Source organism: Pituophis catenifer, unplaced genomic scaffold (assembly GCF_029215685.1).
Source record: "Pituophis catenifer annectens isolate HBS135680 unplaced genomic scaffold, rPitCat1.0.hap2 SCAF_1, whole genome shotgun sequence".
Classification (NCBI taxonomy): Eukaryota; Metazoa; Chordata; class Lepidosauria; order Squamata; family Colubridae; genus Pituophis; species Pituophis catenifer.
This window is the reverse complement of record NW_027256881.1, coordinates 190,879,875-190,901,955: the sequence shown is the minus strand read 5'-3', so window position 1 is coordinate 190,901,955 and position 22,081 is coordinate 190,879,875. Positions and strand designations below refer to the sequence as shown.

Here is a 22,081-nt window from a genome sequence, read left to right as displayed (position 1 = left end):
CACTCAGTCCGGAAAAGGTTAGCTATCACTGCCCTATACCATTTCAGACAAGTACCTGTCCAGTCTCTTCGTAAAAATCTCCAATGATGGAGCACCCACAACTTCTGAAGGCAAGCCATTCCACTAGTTAATTGTTCTCATTGTCAGGAATTTTCTCCTTAGTTCTAGGTTGAATCTCTCTTTGATTAGTTTCCATCAGTTACTTCTTGTCCTATCCTCAGGTGCTTTGGTGAATAGGTTTGACCTCCATCTTCTCTGTAACAGGTCCTCAAATATTGGAAGACTGCTATCATGTCACCCCTAGTCCTTCCCTTCATTAGGCTAGACATTGCAGTCATAGCTTCTTCTGCTTACTCCAAAAGAAAGGCTCATTTTTGTACTTTTGTTGTACTGTCTATTATCACTATTGCACTATCAGTGCAGGAAATTTTGGGCCAAGAAGGATATGAACAATTTACAGCAACAAAGAAAAGAAATTAAATTTGAGGAAGTTCCAGTTATGTCTCTTTACATGCACAGTTGCAGAACAAGATAGAAACAGCAGAGTTGTGTTGAATGCTTTAGAGAAAACGGGGGGAACCACTGAGGGAACTCATGTCATGAATTTGCTGTAGAACATAAAGAACCTAAAATCTGTTTGTTGTTTCCCCTAGGCCCAGTCTACTTAAGCATACATTTCTATGCTTGGATTATGACAGCAAAAATCCTACAAGAAGCTTCTTCAGAAATATATGCAGTCCAGGTTACATCAGAGTGAGAGCTGTTAAATCTGCTGTGAAGTATACTTGACTAAGATATTCATAATGGAGACTTCATTTCCCAAAAGACAATGCGTCAGAGACTTTATAAAAATTGTCTCCTTGTGTTTCCTTTTAATATGGCTTGTAGCTTTAGTTGACCCAACTCAAGATTATTACAGTTTACTTGGAATATCCAAAGAAGCAACAAGTAGGGAAATTAGGCAGGCTTTCAAAAAGTTGGCTCTAAAGCTGCATCCTGATAAGAACCAGGTAGGTCAGCTTGTCAGAAAATGTTTTCCTGTTAACTAAGAAATGTAAATGCAAATGTTTAAATATCTTGTTGTAATACATATTTCATGATTAATTGGTATAATTGTTTCAAAAAGTACAATGTGTTACGTTATAGTTGTTCAGTCTTGAACTTCCTATATAATCGAAAGGGAAAATACCCATGAAACCTACAACTTCCGCAGTTAGCACTTCTCTTTTTTTTTTTTTCTGCTTCCAAGAAACCATTTCTCTTCATTAGCATTAGCCCTTAGACTTATATACCACTTCACAGTGCTTTACAGCCCTCTCTAAGCGGTTTACAAAGTCAGCCTGTTGCCCCTGACAATTTGGGTCCTCATTTTAGCCACCTCAGGAGGGAAGGCTGAGTCAACCTTGAGCCTGGTGAGATTCGAACTGCCAAATTGCAAGCAGCTAGCAGTTAGCAGAAATAGCCTGCAATACTGCACTCTAACCTCTGCACCACCGTGGCTCATATTCATATTCAACCTGATGCTTCTTAATTGTGGACTGCAGTTCCAGAGGTTGTAGTCAAATCTATTTGATTATATAATCTATACCAGTGTTTCTCAACCTTGGCAAGTTTAAGATAAGCGGACTTCAACTCCCAGAATTCCACAGCCAGCATCATAAAGTTGCCATGGTTGAGAAACACTAATCTATAGCTTCAGGGTAAATAATAATAGATCCATGAAATGTAATGCAGCAAACTACAAGGATGCGTGATAAATCCATTATTTTTGTAATCAGACCCCCAGTCGGCCATCAGTAATAATAATCACTGTGACAACACTGTGCATGCGTTTCTATAAAATGAGCAGCTGGTGTTCCTTTTGAAATAGTCAAATCTTGTGCAGGTTTGCTGTGCAATGTGACATTTCTTGAATTACACACCCAACAATAGAATCTGTCTTAATGCTGTGATATACCCATAGCCATATACCCATAGCTACGTTTGTTCTACTTCAAGCTCAGATCCTGAAAATGTTGGCCAATCAGGAGGAGGAGGTGAGATTTCTGCCAACCTATCCTTAGCTGTCTTTCAAGTTCTCTGAGAAGTTGCCTGTGTGATTTGTGAGCTATAGATAGAGAAATAAATGAAAAGGTTCCGAAAGGAGCAAAATTATACCAACATGTATAGAAACTTAAAAGTCATATCAGCAACTGCTTGTTAATTCTCATGCTACAGTTCACTTAAAAAATTCATCCAGACATACTCACACCCCCTACTGTAACAAAGTTGTGCTATTGCTGATGAGGTAGTAATAGGCAAATTATCTTCTGCCTTGTCATAGCCCATCCTGCCTAGCACTTGTCAGAATCCTAGGTAATGTTTTCAGCTGAAAAAATGTAATGAGTTCTCTCGATATGTGTATAAGGCAGTTAAAAATTAATGCAATGCCAGTGTCAGTACATTTTTGAAAATTGAAATGTCCTGAGCAGATTTCAATGTTTTTCCTCAATATTTTAGTTTTAACACCAGTGCTCTTTCTCCAGAACAATCCAGAGGCACATGAAAATTTCTTGAAAATAAACCGAGCATATGAAGTATTAAAAGATGAAGATCTGAGAAAGAAGTATGATAAATATGGTGAAAAAGGTCTGGAAGATCACCAGGAAGGAGGTCGCTATGAAAGCTGGCACTTTTACCGCTATGATTTTGGTAAGATGTTTTTTTGTAGGCGAAACTGAATCGTAACCTATTTTCTGTGGTTCATTTGTAAACAAAAAACAAAAAAAAAACTTCAAAGGAAAATATTGCCCTAATTTGCACACTAAAGGTGTAGGAGAATTTAAGTCTTAATTAGGAGTGTGGATGTTATGTGATAGCATATTATGTATATTTGGCTTTTTTAATTACTTTGGGAATAGGACATCCACTATATTAAATTTGTTTTGCCATCAGAGTTGTTAATGAGTTGTTTCATAGTAGGTTCTCAGACTGCTTTCAGATTGAGTAAGAGTCTCCATTTAAAATTGCTTCTTGGTATGGATGGCCAACTGGCAGTCCATTAACGAGCCATACATACATACATGCATATCAAATATATGCCTTCTGTGTCAGATAATGCAGACAAAGAATGTGAAATAGCAAGCAAAAGAAATTAAAGGAGCTGTGGGGAGGCTATATAAGAGAAAAGGAAGGCAAACTAAATTTGGTTTAGTTTGCGACCTAGCCACAGGCTGGCTATGTCACATGTTGGCCATGCCCACGCCCAATTTAGTGAAGGGGAAAAGGGGAAAAAAGTTCCAATCAGTCTTGTGACCCCGCCGTGACGACGTGAGTTTGACACCCCTGGTTTATACTAATAACTAGCCATTTTATCTTTCCTTACTTTCTGTCCTTGCAAATTATTCCACTGCATCCTTATATTGCTTTGTATATTGTCTGTTATTTTCTTACACTTCTAACTTTCTCTCTAAGGAACTCTATATTTAACCATAACTTTGATAGTCTTCCTTTTTTTTCCCTTAAGCTCTTTCTTCATATATGTTTCACAATTCAGTTCTCATTCATTCTCTTTTAGAGTTAAATCAACTCAGCGTGGTTCCCTTGATTTTGTGCTCTGCCTGCATTTATTCAACACCCAGAATCATTTGAGAGTTATTGTTCATGCTATATTTTCTTGTTTTACCATACACATTTTCTAAATATCCTGTTCCTACTGCATGTAACTTGCCTTTATGTCTCTCCTGATACACACAATTCTCAATTATCTGCATCCTATAACAAAATGGACAGAGGTATACTCTTAAACCAGCCATCTCAACAAACAACATTCCATGCCCTTTTTAAGGTAGATCTCTGTTGCTGGGATAAAAATGGGAGCCTTTCAAAACAATAATAAGCAGATGGATATTTCAGTGTAAGTCTTATCTGGCGAAAAACATAGTTAGCCTTTTGGTCTCACAAGGGAAAAAGAAGTTCAAGTGTGTCTCAAACATTGTTTTAATATACTCACAAATAAGTGCTGGAGTGGTGGTTTCTTTCCAAGTTTTTGTATTTTGTATTCTTGACAATAAGCCAAATTAATGAGATGAATCTTTTTCTCATTGTTCTGTGCTGTTAGAAGCTCGACAATATTATTATGTGTGTCAGAATGAGCTATGAAGCTTAATTTCACTTGAGCCAAAAATTAAAATGTACACTGTATGTATGAATGAAATGTAACTTCCCTGCTTTAAAAAGATGTATTATAGTCACTATTAATGAGTTTTTGTTATTATAAAATATTCTAAGAAAGAAAATACTAGAACCTAAGTCTCTCACTATTCATGGATTAATGGTCTCTTACGTATATATGAGCAGAGGAGTAGTAATTGGTTATTAGTTTTTAAATGTTGTATAGCTGGATTAAATGGACTTCTAAAAATGCTAACTGAATGGTTTTTTTACCAGGTATCTATGATGATGATCCTGAAATCATAACATTAGATAGAGGAGAATTTGGTAAGTGATATGTGATCTTGTAATTTCCTAACATTTCTGTTTTCCAATTTCTTTATTGTGTTATTTTTTTATGACTTTTTTGTTGTTACTGTACAGATAGCAGAATGTCATTCAGAATCCATGTGAGGTGATCTTCAATTTTTTTTTTATTTGCACCCTCTCATTTAGTGATTGCAATTATTAAATTGGAAGTGAAACAAACACTGAGTGAAATGGCCATTAGTTGACTGAGAGAGACATACACACTTTGTGAAGATCACTGTTTGCTGTCATTTCATTCAGATAAAATTCTCTGATCAGGCAATATGAGCATTATTCTCACTCTGGCATCAGTTGTTGTCAGGCGTAGAAATTTGGTCATATGTGCACCCATTAGTTGTAACATGTTTTTTTTAAATATTGTATTTGTGAATAATCGCTAATCAAGGTGGGTGATTAGGAAGATCATCAAACGAGGAGTGGGTGTATTACATCCTGCCTTTCATTTTGGAGGTCAAAGGGCACATAGCTCTTCTCTTTCTCCTACATCAGCAACCCTATCAGGTTGAGTAGACAGGGAAAGTGTGATAATGATCGAGCTACTGTCACTGAGGCTGAACTTAAACATTGGTCTCTCTGCTTTTAGGCCAATACTTTAACCACTAAGCTCATACTTCATGCTCTTATGCCCATAATGCTGTTTTCATCCTACAGTAGACATATTAATATTAATTCTTTCCCTTTGTTTCTGTTTTTGCCCTGCCAAATGAATATGGTATGCATCTTAAGTTGACTTTTAAGTGAGCATATATTCATGAGATTCATAAATTGGCATGATGATTTGTAAGAAGTGGAATGCCAAAATATACTCTGTTGCTGGGCAACTATAATTGAGATGCCAGGCATGATCTATGTATTCCTTCCTTTGGTCCAGAATCTGAGCAGTTCCATCTATAAAGAGCAAGGTTCCCATCAACTTTTATTCAAAGGGGAAACTAGGGGAAAGTACTTCACTCCTCCATGGCAGAGTGTTCTCAACCATTTTTGTAGCACTAATTTGAGACCTGTTCTTCCGGCAGTTTTCTTAATGTATACCAGAATAGTTAATTGAACTGTAGTAGGCTCTGCCAAATCCAGCATTTAGTTTTCAAAAGTACCTAGGTACTTTTTTATTTCTTATTAGTGTTTCTAATATAGGCTAACTTTCAGTGGAGGTGTTAGGTTCTGCTGATCTGGTCATCTTTAAATCTACAGTAATTAGCCATGTATTGCGTGTTTTAAATTAGGGGAGGGAATCTAGTTTCTTCTCAATCAACAAGGCAAGTAACTTTGGCTGATGGGAGTTGTTGTTCAGCTGAAACTTGAAAGTTTCAGTCTCATTTTAATACTTACATTCTGTACGCCAAGGGTGTCAAACACGTGGGCCGAATCTGGCCCATGATAGGCCACAGAATTGGCCTGCGGGCCATCCTGTAAACAGCAAGGGATGGCCCCTGCTACCCTGGGCCCAGCCATGCCGACCGAGTCAGCCACGACAACCAGGCCACACCCACCCCGGCCCCCAAGGACAAACAAAATCACAATGCGGCTCACAACGGGTTTGAGTTTGACACCCCTACTGTAAGCATATCACCCTCCCCCAATGTTGATGGGCTACGGAGATACTCCAATTCCTTCCACATATATTTTCCTTCAATTCCCATCATCTCTAGATCAGCAGCATGTTGACTGGAAGACATGAAAAGTTCCTACTCAGCTGGAGGATGTTGGTTTAGGAGAAGACTAGGCTAATCCTCATGCTCCCACTATGTTTGCCTGGAAATTATTCAGTGGTAAAAATAACGTTTTTTGTCATCATTCTTTCTTTTTTAATAGATGCTGCTGTTGGTTCTGGAGAACTGTGGTTTGTAAATTTCTATTCTCCTCGATGTTCACATTGCCATGATTTAGCACCCACGGTAGGTTGCCACTGTAGTGTGTTGTCATTAAATTTATGTCCCTGTTGGTGTGTGTGTTTGTATGTGTGTTTGTGTGAGGATACAATCCTAGAGGGCTGATTGAGGGAAACAATGAAGACTTTCCTTGTGGCATGAGAATAAGAGGAAGCTGCATTCTTCTGGCATGGAGCAGGACTATATTTCTGCAATACAATGACCTCCAGTTTGGCCCATGTGAAGCCGTTTTGCATGTTTTGGCAAGAATATAGGCAGTGTCTTGCAGTCTGCCACCATTTCTTCTGAAATAGTTCTGCTAGGAGTCATATAAAAATTATTCTGCCACTTTGACAATCCATGAGAGCATGTAGCAATGTAGAACAAGAGTAAGGAATGTGCTTGTATGTGTGATGACCTAACCTAAGAAGAAAAAGTGGGTTTTTGTAAACAATACTAGCAAAGCTATATTTGAGTTACAATTAAGGGAACATATATTGAAATCATACTGTTTTTTAAGCATCATAATGTTTTTTAAGCATTTCCAAATGGGGTAAAAAGCTGAAAAATAATCATATATTTTTTTCTCATTTGAAGTGGAGAGAATTTGCTAAAGAAATGGATGGATTAATACGCATTGGCGCTGTCAACTGTGGTGATAATAGAATGCTTTGCCGGAATAAGGGAATCAATAGCTACCCCAGCCTCTACGTGTTCAAAAGTGGAATGGTAAGTAGGCACAGAACCTAGCATCCCATTCCATTCCATAGAGGAGCATTTGAAGTAACTCCACTGTACTCGGGGATCTCTGGCAGGAAAAAAAGGCTTTCCCCATTTATTAGAGACTTGGGGCCAAAGCTTGTCCTAGTTACATGGAGATGTGTAACCTCAAGCCTAAGTACTATTGCGAGAGGGTATCTCAACATTGAAAGGAAGGTTTCTTAAATGAGAAGGTTGTCTTAGATTTTCTCAGAATATGCAGATTTTTTTTCTGTCCCGTTTTCAGTGGTCATAAACTTAGAATTGCCTTCTTTTGAAGGAAGTATGATAGAAGGCATTTGATGCTGAGAGGAGACTTGAAACAGTAGGCCTGTTCATATTTTGATACTGAAAAGACTTAAGACAGTGCACGAAAGAGGTACAAGATATCCTGCTCCCCAAATTTTTTTACAGTGTTTGTCCCCAACCTTCATATTGAGCAGAGATAAGAAGGATTACCTCCTTGGTTCCAGAAAATGGGAAGAAAAGGCCCTACATAATCCAAAACCCTAAGCAGTTTAAACCCTGAATTTTTCCAATTGCAAAGAAAGTGTCAAATCTGTAAAGGCTAAATGGACAGGATATAGCACAGATTGTTGCTTTGTTCTGTTTGTATTTTGTAGATCCTTTTAGTGTTTCAACTAGGAGAAGAACTATAGTATAATAATGTTATGTATTCAGTTTCTATTCCAGATTCCTCTTCTAAAATCCAAAAAGAAACTTTCTGTAGCAAAGATCAAGGATATAAATAAGTTCCCAAGAATAATAATGGTTAACATGTGTGACCACAAAATACTGTTTTAAAATTGGATGCTTTTCTAAATCTTTTTTAGAATCCAGTGAAATTTTATGGTGACAGATCAAAGGAGAGTTTAACAAATTTTGCCATGCAGTATGTCACAAGCACAGTGACAGAACTATGGGCAGGTAAGCATTTATTTATTTTTAAATAAGTATTTGTTTTCAAATTGCATATGTGTTTCTTTTAGTGTGTATTATGTTAGATCACCCAAAGCAGAGTCTTGGACAGTGAGTAGATGTTAAACAAATAAATAGTTCACTATTGGATCAAATATAGGTGATTATATTTTAGACAAATATTCTTTTTTCATAAATTATAAAATATGTTTACAAAAAATATATCTTAAAGTTGTGTTACAACTAAATCATACTATGTAAGCCTTATGAATAATTAAACAATAGGTGCAAATTCCTAAATCCAGTCTGTTCTTTTTTTCCCTAGGAAATTTTGTTAACACTGTTGAAACTGCATTTGCTTCTGGTATCGGCTGGTTAATTACATTTTGTGCTGAACAAGGAGGTAAATTATATGTTTGTTTATGAAAGAATGGATGAGAAATTCTAATTCTTCTAACAGCCAAAGAAACTTAAAATTGAAACTAAGCTGGAAAATATTTAGAATTGCATCTAGAATAGGAATTTTTAAATTTGTTTTCATTCAAATATTTTGAACCTCAAGAGGCAGCGTTCTGTAATTAGATAATATAACCCTGCAGGAATAGGTTTTGCTTTTTTAACAGGTCTTTTGAAAAGCTGTTTTTAAAATCTCATCTCTGCATTACTATTTTCTTTGCTCTTTCTTGTTAAGTTTAGACCTTCTCTATTATTGTAAATCTATCTTTTCAGAGGGATGGAGGTTATCAGCTCTTCCTCCTTCCCTGAGTGTCAAACCAATCCTGGTGTCAAACCAAGGCAGGGAACCATATATGAAATTTCAGGCCCTCATACTTCCCTGCAAAGCTTTGGGTGGTGTGTGTATGTGTTAATATTAAATAAGAAAAATAGGACTACAATAGATTGTTAGAAAATGATTTAGATGCTTTACTGCCTTGATTTAGTATGTTCTGTATTTCAGTTGAGACACATGAAGAAATCTTTCCTATTTTTCATAGGATTCAATGCCAAGTATTGTATAATCTCTTTGTGCTGAGAATATACCTTAACAATTTCCCCCAAAGAATATTTAGCTGTGCAATGGTATTTGAACAGACATACAAATATGTAAATCAAATGTGTGTACTTCAACTCCCAGAATTCCCCAGCCAGCACTAACTGGGAAATCTGGGAGTTGAAGTCCACACATTTTAAAATGGCCAAGACTGAGAAATGCTAGTGTAGATTAATATAATATTTTTAAAAATATGTTTACTTATTTTAATGTAATTTATCTAGATTGTTTGACTTCTCGAACACGCCTTAAACTGGCTGGCATGTTGGTAAGCATTGGTGTTTTATTTTTATTTTTATTTTTTAAAAAATATTAAATACACCAGTGAAATTTGGCCCAAAGGAAAGCTCACTGACTTCAGTGGGAGAGAGCTAAATACATACTGGAATCCTCTATCTCAATTTAACTTTGCTTTGGCCATTATTTCTAACTCCTCCCTGGGATGGAATTGTTTTGTAAGCAAAGCATGAACTGAATGGCAAAGTATGCCTGCCGTTCAAATAGATGTGTGATATATCTCTGTTAGATTTCAGTTTTTCATTTTTCTTTTGTTTTTTGATACAGGAAGGCCTGGTTAAAGTAGGCTGGATGGACTGTGCCACCCAGGGTGAGCTTTGTGATAGTTTGGATATCTCATCTAGCACAACAGCGTATTTTCCACCTGGAGCCACCTTAACTAATAAAGAGAAAGGAGGTGTTTTGGTATGAGTTTTACCATTGGTTTGCCTTTGCCTACGCTGAGTAGTTGGTGGTGGTGGAGGAGATGAAGGAATAAATATCTTAGTATTTTTTTCTTCCTAGGTTTTGCTTATGCTCAGGTGGTATTTGTTCCTTTTTACGTGTTTTGGCTATTGTTGGCATTCCAGGGAAAGAGTAGAGTTTTGTGTATTGGAGAACACTTATCCAATCTGGCACCCTTGAAATATGTTGTTCTAAACTACCATCATCCCTAGGCAGCATTGTCCATGATCTTGCTAATTGGACTGCTCAGCTTTCTCATCCATCATACCTGGAAGGTATCAAATTGGAGCCCTGGTGGCGCAGTGGTTAGAATGCAGTGTTGTAGGATGATTCTGCCCACTGCCAGGAGTTCGATCCTGGCCAACTCAAGGTTGACTCAGCCTTCCAAGTTTCTGAGGTCGGTAAAATGAGGACCCAGATTGTTGGACTCAATATGCTGACATTGTAAACCAGTCACAGAGTGCTGCAAAACACTATGGGAACAGTATATAAGATTAAGTGCTATTCTGTTACTTCTAAAGAGAGCATATACCTGTACTAATATCATGTAAGCATTCTGGCAGTTAATTGTCCTGAAGATACTAAAGTGTCCAGTGCTTAACTATACCACTTTATTCTATTTATTCTATTCTTTTTCTAATGTTGGACAAAATATAAATATTTAGGATAATTAATATTGGTAGATACTGAGTAACTGATGTAGTGTTTAATGCATCAGGCTAGAAAGCAGAAGACCTTGAGTTCTAGTTCTGCTTAGGCACAAAACCAATTGGGTGATCTTGGACCAGTCAGTTTCTCTCAGCCCTAGGAAAGAGACAGTGGCAACCTACTTCTGAAAAATAATCGGGTTTTTTTCTCTCTGGAATTCCTTTGTGTATTCTGAAATTTTGATAGGATCTAAGTAAGGGTAAGAAGGAATACATAGTGAAAAAAAGTTATCTAATTTCTACAGTTCTCTCTAATTCCGGGTCATTTCAAGAAGAATGAAATGTTTTAAGGAATGAGGAGATATCAGAAGTGTCAGTAAACATAAGCTATGCAAAGAAATAAAACTTTTTTTTATTCTTACTATTACATTTTTTTTTCTTCATCTTGTCTATTCAAGAGAGTGCAGAAATGGCTCCTGAAATGCATTAAAAATTACTAAAACATTACTTCAAACAATTAAATTATGGTAAATAAAATATCTACCGTACAGTTGAATAACATTTATATGATGATTTTCCACCCTTTTCAGCATGTGAACTCCTTAGACGCAAGAGAAATATATTTGGAAGTCATGAAGCACCTTCCAGACTTTGATACAATCCTGGCATCTACTTTAGAGGTAAATATTTTAATTCTCAATCTCTCTCTTCATTGCAACACATTTATTCTTTTTGTCCCCTAAATCCTCTCATTTTTTCCCTAATAGGTCACACCAATCCTCTTTTCTTAAATCTGGGCCATGTTTTCTTTTAAACTGTAGAATAGGCCTGTACAACATGAGGCCTTGTGTGGCCCACTGGCATTTTTAAACATATCAGTAAATTCATTGCTGCCAAAGTTATCAGGAAGTCTCTGCCCCTGACCTCCTGAAACAGACTGCTGAGACTCTCACATGTCTCCATGATTTACCAGAGTTGCCAACTCTATTGCTGCCATCAGTATGGCCCATTCCATCTACAAAATGTGCAGGCCTTCTCCTGAGGTTTAGTGACGGCCCTGGTTTAAAAGGTAAAGGTTCCCCTCTCACATAGAGTAGGTTCCCGACTCTAGCCGAAGAGCCAGTGCTGTCCTGAAGACGTCTCCGTGGTCATGTGGCTGGCATGACTAAACGCCAAAGGCTCATGGAACACTGTTACCTTCCCACCAAAGGTGGTCCGTATTTTTCTACTTGCATTTTTTACATGCTTTCGAACTGATAGGTTGGCAGAAGCTGGGACAAGTAACGGGAGCTCACCCCGTTACGCGGCACTAGGGAGTCGAACTGCTGAACTTTCTATTGACAAGCTCAGCATCTTAGCCACTGAGCCATCACATCCCTGGGTTTACACCTGGCTTAAACCAGAATGTAAAAAAGCAGGCGAGAAAATAAGATCTGTTTTGTTGGGAAGCTCAAACTCTGCCATTTTAACAAAAAGTCAATATGAACATATTATTGGTAAATTTATTTAATTTGCTATGCCATATGTTTGATGCAGCATATGCATAAGTAAAGCACATTCACCCATGCATATGTTTGGCTCCACAGAAATACACATTTCAAACAAACTTCCATAGAATTGCATCGTGAATTAAGAAGAAATACATATTTATAGTTATTCAATGGGAGAAAGCGTGCATACAATAAATAATATGGGGAGCTACAGATCACCTGACATGTTATGTACACCTGTGAAAAATCATGTAATCTATTTGATCCCTTTCTCTATTCTCTGTTTAATATGTTTTTCCTTCAAAAAGCCTGAGTTGGTTTTCTTTGCCTTTTCCAAGGATCACGTGGCCCACCATCGATGGTTAATATTCTTTCAGTTTGGCAAAAACAGCAAGTCAGATTCCCATGACCTTAAGAAGCTAAGTGTTCTCCTTAAAGCTGAAAATATTCAAGTAAGTGTGCGAAGCTCAATAATCTTTGATTTAAAGGGACAATATTGTTTTATCTAGTGCCTTTTTCTTCAAACCCTGATCATTTTGAAGCGTTCTGCTATTTTTATTTATTTATTTATTTATAATTAAATTTATATACCGCCTTACTCCCAAAGGACTCAGGGCGGTGAACAGCTAGAAAGTAAAATATACATAATACAAACGTTAAAAACCATTTAAAATACATTAAATACTTTGGCCAGATTTAAAACACCCCAATTATAAAACCAATTTAAAAGCAATTAAAAAGGGAGGTTAGGCCAGACCAGCCTCCTGGAATAAGAATGTTTTGAGGGCGCGGCGGAAAGTGCGCAGATCCAGGATCCTCCCGGGGGAGCTCATTCCAGATGGCAGGTGCCCCCACAGAGAAGGCTCTCCCTGTGGGGGCCGCCAGTCGACATTGTTTGACCGATGGCACTTTGAGAAGACCCTCTCTATGCGAGCGTACTGGTCGGTGAGAGGCTATTGGTGGCAGAAGGCAGTCTCGTAGGTACCCCGGTCCTAAGCCATGGAGCGCTCTAAAGGTGGTAACCAAAACCTTGAAGTGCACCCGGAAGACCACTGGGAGCCAGTGCAGCTCGCGCAGGAGGGGAGTCATATGGGAGCGCCACATCGCTCCCGTAACCACCCGTGCGGACGCATTCTGGACCAGTTGGAGCCTCCGGGTGCTCCTCAAGGGGAGCCCCATGTAGAGAGCATTACAGTAGTCCAGGCGGGAAGTGACGAGGGCATGAGTGACCGTGCGTAACGAGTCCCGATCCAGAAAGGGATGCAACTGGTAGATCAGGCGAACCTGATAAAAAGTCCTCCCGGTCACAGCCATCAAATGCTTTTCTAAAGACAGCCATGAGTCCAGGAGGACACCCAAGTTGCGAGCCCTCTCCATGGGGGCCAACGACTCGCCCCCAATAGTCAGTGATGGCACCAACTGACTATATTGGGATGTCAGAAACCACAGCCATTCGGTCTTGGATGGGTTGAGCCTGAGTCTGTTTCTCCCCATCCAGATCCGTACAGCCGCCAGGCACCGGGACATCACTTCAAGGGCATCATTGGGGTGATCCGAGGTGGAGTGTCATCAGCATACTGATGGTACTTCACCCCGAAACCACGGATGATCTCACCCAGAGGCTTCACATAAATGTTGAACAGAAGGGCGAGAAGACCGACCCCTGTGGCACCCCACATACAAGGGCCTTGGGGTCGACCTCTGCCCCCCTGTCAATACAGACTGCAACCAGTCGGAGAGAAAGGAGGAGAACCAACACGGTGTCTCCCACCCCTAACTCTTCCAACCGGTGCAGCATGATACCATGATCGATGGTATCAAAAGCCGCTGAGAGGTCTAATAGGATCAGGACAGAGGAGCAACCCCTGTCCCGAGCCCTCCAGAGATCATCGACCAATGCGACCAATGCCGTCTCTGTGCTGTACCCAGGCCTGAAGCCCGACTGGAACGGATCTAGATAAGCCGATTCATCCAGGTACTGAGGAAGCTGTCGCGCTACCACACTCTCAACAACCTTCGCAACGAAGCGAAGGTTGGAGATTGGACGATAATTGGCCAACACTGCCGGGTCCAAGGAAGGCTTCTTGAGGAGAGGCCTCCCCACCGCCTCGTTCAAGGCAGCGGGGAAGACACCCTTACTCAAGGAAGCATTAATAATCCCCTGGAGCCAGCCTCGCGTAACCTCCCGGGAGGCCAGCACCAACCAGGAGGGACACGGATCCAATAAACATGTGGCTGCGCTCAGTCTACCCAGTATCCTGTCCACGTCTTCGGGAGCCACAGAATCAAACTCTTCCCAGGTAATATTCTCAAGACCTGCCTCCATCATCCCCCCTGAATCTACCCAGTCAGAGTCCAGGTGTTCCCGAATCTGAGCGATTTTGTCATACAGATACTGTACAAAGTCCTCGGCTCTACCCTCCAAGGGGTCCTCCCGCGCTTCCTGGTGGAGCAGGGAACGGGTCACCCTAAACAGGGCGGCCGGGCAATTATCTGATGACGCAATAAGAGCGGAAAAATAATTACATTTTGCCGCTTTTATTGCCACCAGGTAGGTCTTAATATAAGACTTTACCAGTGTTCGGTCGGATTCAGAACGGCTGGCCCTCCAACTGCTCTCCAGGCGTCTTTTCCGGCGCTTCATCTCCCTCAGCTCCTCGGTGAACCAAGGAGCCAGGTGAGACTGGTAACGGGTTAGAGGCCGCAAAGGCACGACCCGGTCCAAAGCTCCAGTGGCCGCCCTATCCCAGGCGGCCACTAGGTCTTCAGTCGAGCCATGAGCCAGAGCCTCAGGAAATGGCCCAAGCTCCGTCTGGAACCTATCCGGGTCCATCAGGCACCTGGGGCGGAACCACCTCATCGGTTCTGCTTCCCTGCGGCGGGGTGTGGTGGTTCGAAGGTCAAAGCGAAGGAGGGAGTGATCTGACATGACAAGGGCTCGATCACTATATCCCCTATCTCAAGATCACTCAACCACTGACAGAGACAAAAACCAGGTCCAGCGTGTTTCCCCCCGTGTGAGTAGGGCCATGAAGTAACTGGGTCAGGTCCATGGCTGTCATGGAAGCCATGAACTCCCGAGCCATCTCAGACTCCTCACCGACGGATGGCAGGTTTAAATCCCCCATGACCATAAGCCTGGGGGTATCAACCGCCACCACTGCTATAACATTGAGCAGCTCAGGCAGGGCCGTCGCCACGTGGCAGGGAGCCAGGTATGTAACCAGCAAGCCCATCTGTGCCCCATGACCCTACTTCACAAGGAGGGACTCACATCCGGCCGTCTGAGGAACAGTAGCCTCCCTTGGACCAAGACCCTCTTAATAACAACCGCCCCCCCCCCCGTGACCTCGGCTGATGAAATGCACGAAAACCGGGTGGGCACATTTCAACGAGGGGGACTCCCCCCTCCTGGCCCAACCAGGTCTCCGCAATACACACCAGGTCCGCTCCCCTCTCCTGAACTAGATCACAAATGAGGGGGGCTTTATTTACCATGGACCTGGCGTTGCATAGCATCAGCCAAAGGCCCAGGGCCTGAGGGTCTGTGCAACCTGGGGAACAAGAGGAGCATTGGGGGCCGGAGCGCGCCACCGCTCGAAGACAGCGAGCGTGCACTCCCATTTTCTCCTATTTTCTTTTAGTCCCTTGCTTCCCACCTTCATCTGCTCACCCATGCCCTTTTCTTAAAGATGTATCCTTGAGGTGGGAAGACTTGAGTTAAACATGTTTTCCCATACTGATATTATTTTAGCATCTAAAATAATAGTCTTTCTCCTTTCAAGTTGGGATAGATTTAGAAGCACACAGCAATAATATTAGAAAGCTCTGGATGTTTCTTCTATAATGGAAAATATAATGAAGTTGCAAGATAGCCTCAAGATTTGAGATTCTACCATAACTTGCACATTAGAACAGTGTGAACATGCTTTGGATAAAACTAGGCTTTGATTGCATTTAAGGCCCATTGGCAGAACTGACAAGTGCTCTCATTAGCAAAAAAAGAAAGATAAGTTCTTACTCAACAAAGATCTTGAGGAAAAAATGGACAAACAAGAAAAGGAAAGTAGTTTAAAAAATGAGAGTGAACGTAGAATGTTTATTTTGTGGAAAATTTGCCTTAAACTTAACTGTTTCTTTCACAGGTTGGGAAGTTTGACTGTCTTACTGCTGCTAATATTTGTAACAGTCTGTATGTTTATGAACCATGTGTAGTGGTCTTTAAAGGACGGGGAATGGATAACTATGAAATCCACCATGGTAAACAATTTTTATATAGAAAATTTACATTTATAACTGGGATAGGCAATTTAGTTTTTACAGGTATATTTAACTGCAGCTTCACAGTTCCTTGCCATTGACATTCTAATCAATTGGAATCAAAGTACAAAATGAGTAGATAGCTTCTTTCTGATTTATTATGTTGTGGTATTTGATAACCTTTCTTTAGGGAAGGGTTGGATTGTCTTCTGCTCCGCCCCCTTCCTCCCCTCCCCTTTTGCAACACCCATTGAAATCCTCCATGAAGTTGCTGAGGACATAATACTAAGATTTTTTTCCCCCCATTTTCAGGATTCTGGAGTCAGAAAGGTTGTGTGATAACAACTTGTGCAGATTAAGGCATACCCTGCTACCCTTAGCCCCACCCGCAAACCTCAGGTTTATTCTTTACTAGCCAATGACACAGCCCCACACATACACATAAACATTTGGAAAAGGGCCAACAATCTTGGTCTAGCCATTCTGATATTAAATATAATGTGATATATAGAAAAGATAAATGGTTTCCAAAACAAAAAGTCTAACCACAGTGGGAAAATAAAAATCTGCATGTACCAAATATCATATTTAAGATACACATCAAAAGCAAGCTTGGACACTGCTATTGTTAAGCGAAGATACGACTAGGAGAGTTTTCAGCTGTTTCTGTATTGGTCATTTTTCCATTCTGAACCATTTCCTCCCCCCTTTGCTGTCATCCTCTAAACTGCTTGCTTTAACACAGCTTGGGAAATAATTTGAGGTATGTGTGGCCCTTTGAATGAGAAAATGGCCAATGAATCTTTTCCTTTTGCTTGTTTTGCTCCCCTACTCAAGATTTATAGCTTTCTAGAGCTGTTTTTCATTTGGTGGAAGATGGGATACCATTTAATAGGTATTCCTTAGATTCATCATAAACTGATTTGGTTCTGATTGATTTAACACAATGCCTAGTTTGTCCCTGTACTGGAGTTTTCTGGAGCCCAAATTTTGCTCTCAGTTCACCAGAAGGAGAATTGATTTTATTTTTGCTACTTTTAAGTTAAAAAATTAGGATACTGTAGAATTCAGGGATGATTATTCCATAAGGTTGTTGGAATTAAGCTCAGGGTGATTGAAAGAGGCTTTCTCACAATACTGGATCATTCATCTATTGTAGCTTTCTTTAACTAGCTGTCTGTTAGAGATACTGGTCTATATTGATGATGAGAGTTGCACTCTACTTCTGTTAGACAGACTGACTTGTAGCGTTCATGTGCTTTCTTTTCTTTTTTAAAAATTTTTTTTTTATTATTTTTTTCTTTAAAGACAAAAACAAAAGAAAAGTTTCCATTTTACAACAGTTCCGTATCAGTGTATATCCAGAGTTTATGTTTCTCCCCCACTACATATTCACATATTTATTTTTGTGGTTCCCTTATTCCTTATATATTTATATACTACTCCTTACTTATTATACATACTATTATAACATGTTTCCCCAAAAATAAGACCCTGTCTTATATTTTTTTGAACCCTGAAATAAGCGCTTAGCCTTATTGCAATGCGCTCAAAAGCCTGATTGGGCTTCTCAGGGGATGTCTTATTTTGGGGGGGAAAGGGTATCTATATATTACTTTATATACATTGCATATTTAATATCATTTTATTGATGCTTCCTAATTTCTAGATCATCTCTATTATATATTTTCTTGCTTTCCTTCATTAGGAGTGCTATATTTATTATGACTTCTTTAAAAAACACATTAAACTCCCTTTTGGGAAGCAACGATCTTGCAAACTTGATTAACCTTCCTCAGAACGCATGTTCTTTACTTTTTTTTTTTTTTTTTTTTTACTTCAAGCTCTCTTTCTCATCTTCATCTGTCTTTTGCCTGTCTTTTGCTGAACGAACAGTAGGTGGCTGTCTACACCACATCTCTATTTTTGTTTCCTTTTACAGGGAAAAATATTCTGTATGATTTAGTGGCCTTTGCCAAGGAGAGCGTGAATTCCCACGTCATTACACTTGGACCTCAAAATTTTCCTGGCAAAGAGAAAGAACCATGGCTTGTTGATTTTTTTGCACCTGTAAGTATTTCATCAAGAGCCAGTTTTGTGTGGTAGTTAAGTAACGAAGGTAGAATCGAGGATACTGTGAGTTCTAGTTCCACTTTTAATATAAAGCCAGTTTCGCTGGTTTTCCTTGATGCCCAAAAGGCATTTGATAATTTGAATTGGAAATTTTTAATGGGGCAATTAAAATTGATGCAATTCGGGACAAAATTTGAAAAAAATGATAGGGAAAATCTATACAAAACTAACGACAAGAGTAATTATGAATGATGACACTACAGAACAATTTGGCATAACAAAAGGGGTAAGACAGGGATGCCCACTCTCTCCACTTTTGTATATATTAACATTGGAGGTGCTCTTGAAGAATGTCAGAGAAGGTCAAGAAATAAAAGGTTTAAGGATAAAGAAAGAAGAATATAAGGTCTAGGCCTTTGCCGACAATTTGGTGTTTATAGTAGAAGAACCACTGGAATCAGGACCAAAACTGATTAAGAAATTAGAAGAATTTGGAGAAGTAGTGGGACTTAAGATAAATAAAAATAAATCAAAATTAATAATTAAAAATCTTACAAAGAAACAGGAAAAAGATTTGGAAAACGACATACAAATTCAAGTAAACAAGAAAATAAAATACCTAGGGATTTGGTTATCGGCAAGAGGCTCCTCAATCAAAGAGGACAATTATGATAAAATAGTAATATAGATCAAGAAAGATTTGGACAATTGGAGAAACTTACAGATATCATTATTGGGAAGGATCGCCACCATAAAAATGAATATTTTGCCAAAACTGTTATTTCTATTTCAGGTCATACCAATAAAATTGGGAAAAAAAGTTCTTTGAAACACTAAATAAAATAACATCCAAATTTATATGGCAGGGAAAGCGACCAAGAATTAAACTTAAACTCTTACAGGATACAAAGGATAGAGGGGGAGTAGCACTCCCAGAATGGGAATTATATTATCAAGCTGCTAGAATAACCTGGTTAAAAGAATGGATAGAACTAAGGGACAAAAGAATATTAGCAATAGAAGGACACGAGTTACAAGTGGGTTGACACGCATTCCTTTGGGACGGAAAAGACAAAATGCATAGTTATTTCAAAAGACATATATTAAGGAATGTGTTACTGCAAATTTGGTTGAAAATTAAAAAACAACATTATACAAAAATACCAATTTGGCTTTCACCGATAGAAGCAGTAAAACATCCAAATTTAATAGAATTAAATAAAATAATAAGATACAGAGATGTAATAGAACAACAAAGAAAACTGAAATCAAAGCAAGAATTGGAATCGGATCTAAACAGAGATATTGACTGGTGGACATACACACAGATCCAATCTAAATATAAAGAAGATACAAAAACATGAAATACAAAGAGAGCAACATGAATGAGATAAAATTATACTAGGGACAGATGAGAAGTTAATTAGTAAGATTTATAAATTCTTATTGTGATACAAAATGGAAGAGGAAATAGTGAAACACAATGATGAAATGGGCACAGAACTTTAATTATATAATAGATTTGGAGAGATGGGAAACAATGTGGCAAGTAAATTCAAAATTAACATTATCCACGGCATACAAGGAAAATCAGCTGAAGATGTTTTATAGATGGCACCTTCCACCAACAAGACTCCCAACGATGTTCCCAAATAATACCTCAACCTGTTGGAAATGCAAGAAAACTCATAGAACATATGGTGGACGTGCCTGGCAGCAAAAAAAATTTGGACAAATATAAAGAAATGGCTAGAAAAAATAGTAAACCAACCAATCGAAAGAAAGCCGGAAACATTCTTATTAGGAATATTCATGAGAACATACACCAAAGAAATAAAATATCTGATTCTACACATAACAGCTGCTCAAATAACATATGCACAAAATTGGAAACAGGAAAAGACTCAAACAGAGGAAGAAGTGATAGAAAAAGTTTTAGAATGTGCTGGGATGGACAAACTAACAAAAGAAATTAAAGAAAAAGAAGACACAGATTATTACATAATTTAGAATAAATGGTATGAATGACTTGGGACTAGAAATAGAGAATAATAAATATAGGGAAAAATCTAAAAATGTAAAAAATGTATATAATATATAGAAATGTATAAAAATAAGGTTATTAGTGTTAGAAAATACAATGTAACCAAAGAAAAAGGGACAATGAAGAAAATGAAATAATAAAAGTAACACGGGGAGAAAGATATAAAATGGAGAGAAGACCATTAAGAAATTGTTTAAAAAAGAAGATATATTTATATGTTGTATGTTATATGTTTGTCATATTGTGTTACAAGAAAATATTTTAAAAAATTTAAAAAAAAAAACAAAAATTGTGGTTCTCTAGTGACTGGGGAGATTTTTTTCTTCTTCATTCTCTCTTTGATATTAGTGGTGTCCTCCTTGCCGGGCTTTATTGCCAGAACTGAGGAAAGCATCAAAGCATTTGTATGGCCAACTCAAGTTTGGGACATTGGATTGTACGGTTCATGAAGGGATTTGCAATTTGGTAAGTTCCAAGTAACATTACTTGCATACACTTACACTGGCATACGCTTACACATATTAACATACTATGATGGGGGAATCGAGAAATTACATCTTTTTTAAAGTTTCTATTTAGATGAAAGACTGTCTTCTACACATATACTTGCTGGGGTGCACATGCACAGACACACTAATTCTTTGAGGATCTTATAACTTTTAAACTTTATGAACCTTAAACCTTGAAAATGAAGAATAAAGTGCATAGAATGTAGGCAGAATAGTTTACCTGATTTTATAGAATTATAACTTTATAATAGATAAATATCCAGATAACAGATATCTCTGGACAAATCTATTGTTTACTTACTGTTAAAGCTCAAGAGTTTGGGTCTTAATAATCAGATAATATGTTTATTTCCTTAAGTTAAATTCTACTTCTAAAAAAAAAGTTCAAAGCACGTCTCAGAAGTTAAAATCATGTTCTTTGAATTACAATGTGTAACTTTGAACCTGTAGTCTTATCCATGTTTGTTGGGACTTAAATATATACAATTGCAATATAAAACTTTTTTTTTAACCTGACTAATATTTATCCCATCTGACACCTGTGTTTGTTCACTTCTGTTTTTTTTAAATAAATGACTGCAGTGATATAGGATATGGGTGCTTTGGTTTAGTTTTCAGAAGAAAGCGCTTGCCAGAGTACTGAATGAAAGGAGGCCTAGCTCCTGCCATTTCTCAAGACCTTTTACTTCATGATCTTTTATAGCACAACATTAGAGCTTATCCAACCACTGTGGTATTCAATCAGTCTCACACGCATGAATATGGAGGACATCACTCAGCTGAACAGATCTTAGAGTTTATTGAGGTATTTATTTATTTATTTATTAACATTTTCTACCACATTGCAATCTGACAGGAGTCTCAACAGCTTTACAGGAAAACAAATATAATTAGAACATCAATGGTCCAGTTAGCATCATACAAAACCTGAAGTATACAAGCCAGAAATAATTCAAGGATGTGTTAGATTCTTTGGCCTGTAAGATATGTATGAAAAAAATGGCAATTAATTTTGATCCTAAATTCATTTAATGAAACTTTTATATTTTAAAAAAACGTTGCAAATGTTGCTGCGATACATTAAAAACATTATATATTATTACATTTAATAAATAACTTAATTTAAAACAATCAAAGTAAAATATAAATAATCATAAGGTCATAAGCAATTACAAGGAAGGAAATGTAAACTGTATAACA

At 38.4% G+C, this 22,081-nt stretch overlaps 1 protein-coding gene across 1 annotated transcript in view; it reads left to right on the top strand.

Annotated features, from left to right (window-relative positions):
• Positions 1 to 803: 803 nt before the first annotated feature.
• DNAJC10 (DnaJ heat shock protein family (Hsp40) member C10) overlaps positions 804 to 22,081 on the top strand; it is a 29,758-nt gene continuing 8,480 nt past the window's right edge. The window contains exons 1-15 of the mRNA XM_070934050.1: positions 804 to 1,010; positions 2,526 to 2,691; positions 4,429 to 4,479; positions 6,334 to 6,416; positions 6,987 to 7,118; positions 7,982 to 8,075; positions 8,392 to 8,469; positions 9,342 to 9,385; positions 9,682 to 9,819; positions 11,096 to 11,185; positions 12,334 to 12,447; positions 16,141 to 16,255; positions 18,198 to 18,325; positions 20,721 to 20,837; positions 21,585 to 21,686. Coding sequence (XP_070790151.1) covers positions 804 to 1,010; positions 2,526 to 2,691; positions 4,429 to 4,479; positions 6,334 to 6,416; positions 6,987 to 7,118; positions 7,982 to 8,075; positions 8,392 to 8,469; positions 9,342 to 9,385; positions 9,682 to 9,819; positions 11,096 to 11,185; positions 12,334 to 12,447; positions 16,141 to 16,255; positions 18,198 to 18,325; positions 20,721 to 20,837; positions 21,585 to 21,686 — 1,659 coding nt within the window. The remainder of the gene's footprint in view (positions 1,011 to 2,525; positions 2,692 to 4,428; positions 4,480 to 6,333; positions 6,417 to 6,986; positions 7,119 to 7,981; positions 8,076 to 8,391; positions 8,470 to 9,341; positions 9,386 to 9,681; positions 9,820 to 11,095; positions 11,186 to 12,333; positions 12,448 to 16,140; positions 16,256 to 18,197; positions 18,326 to 20,720; positions 20,838 to 21,584; positions 21,687 to 22,081) is intronic.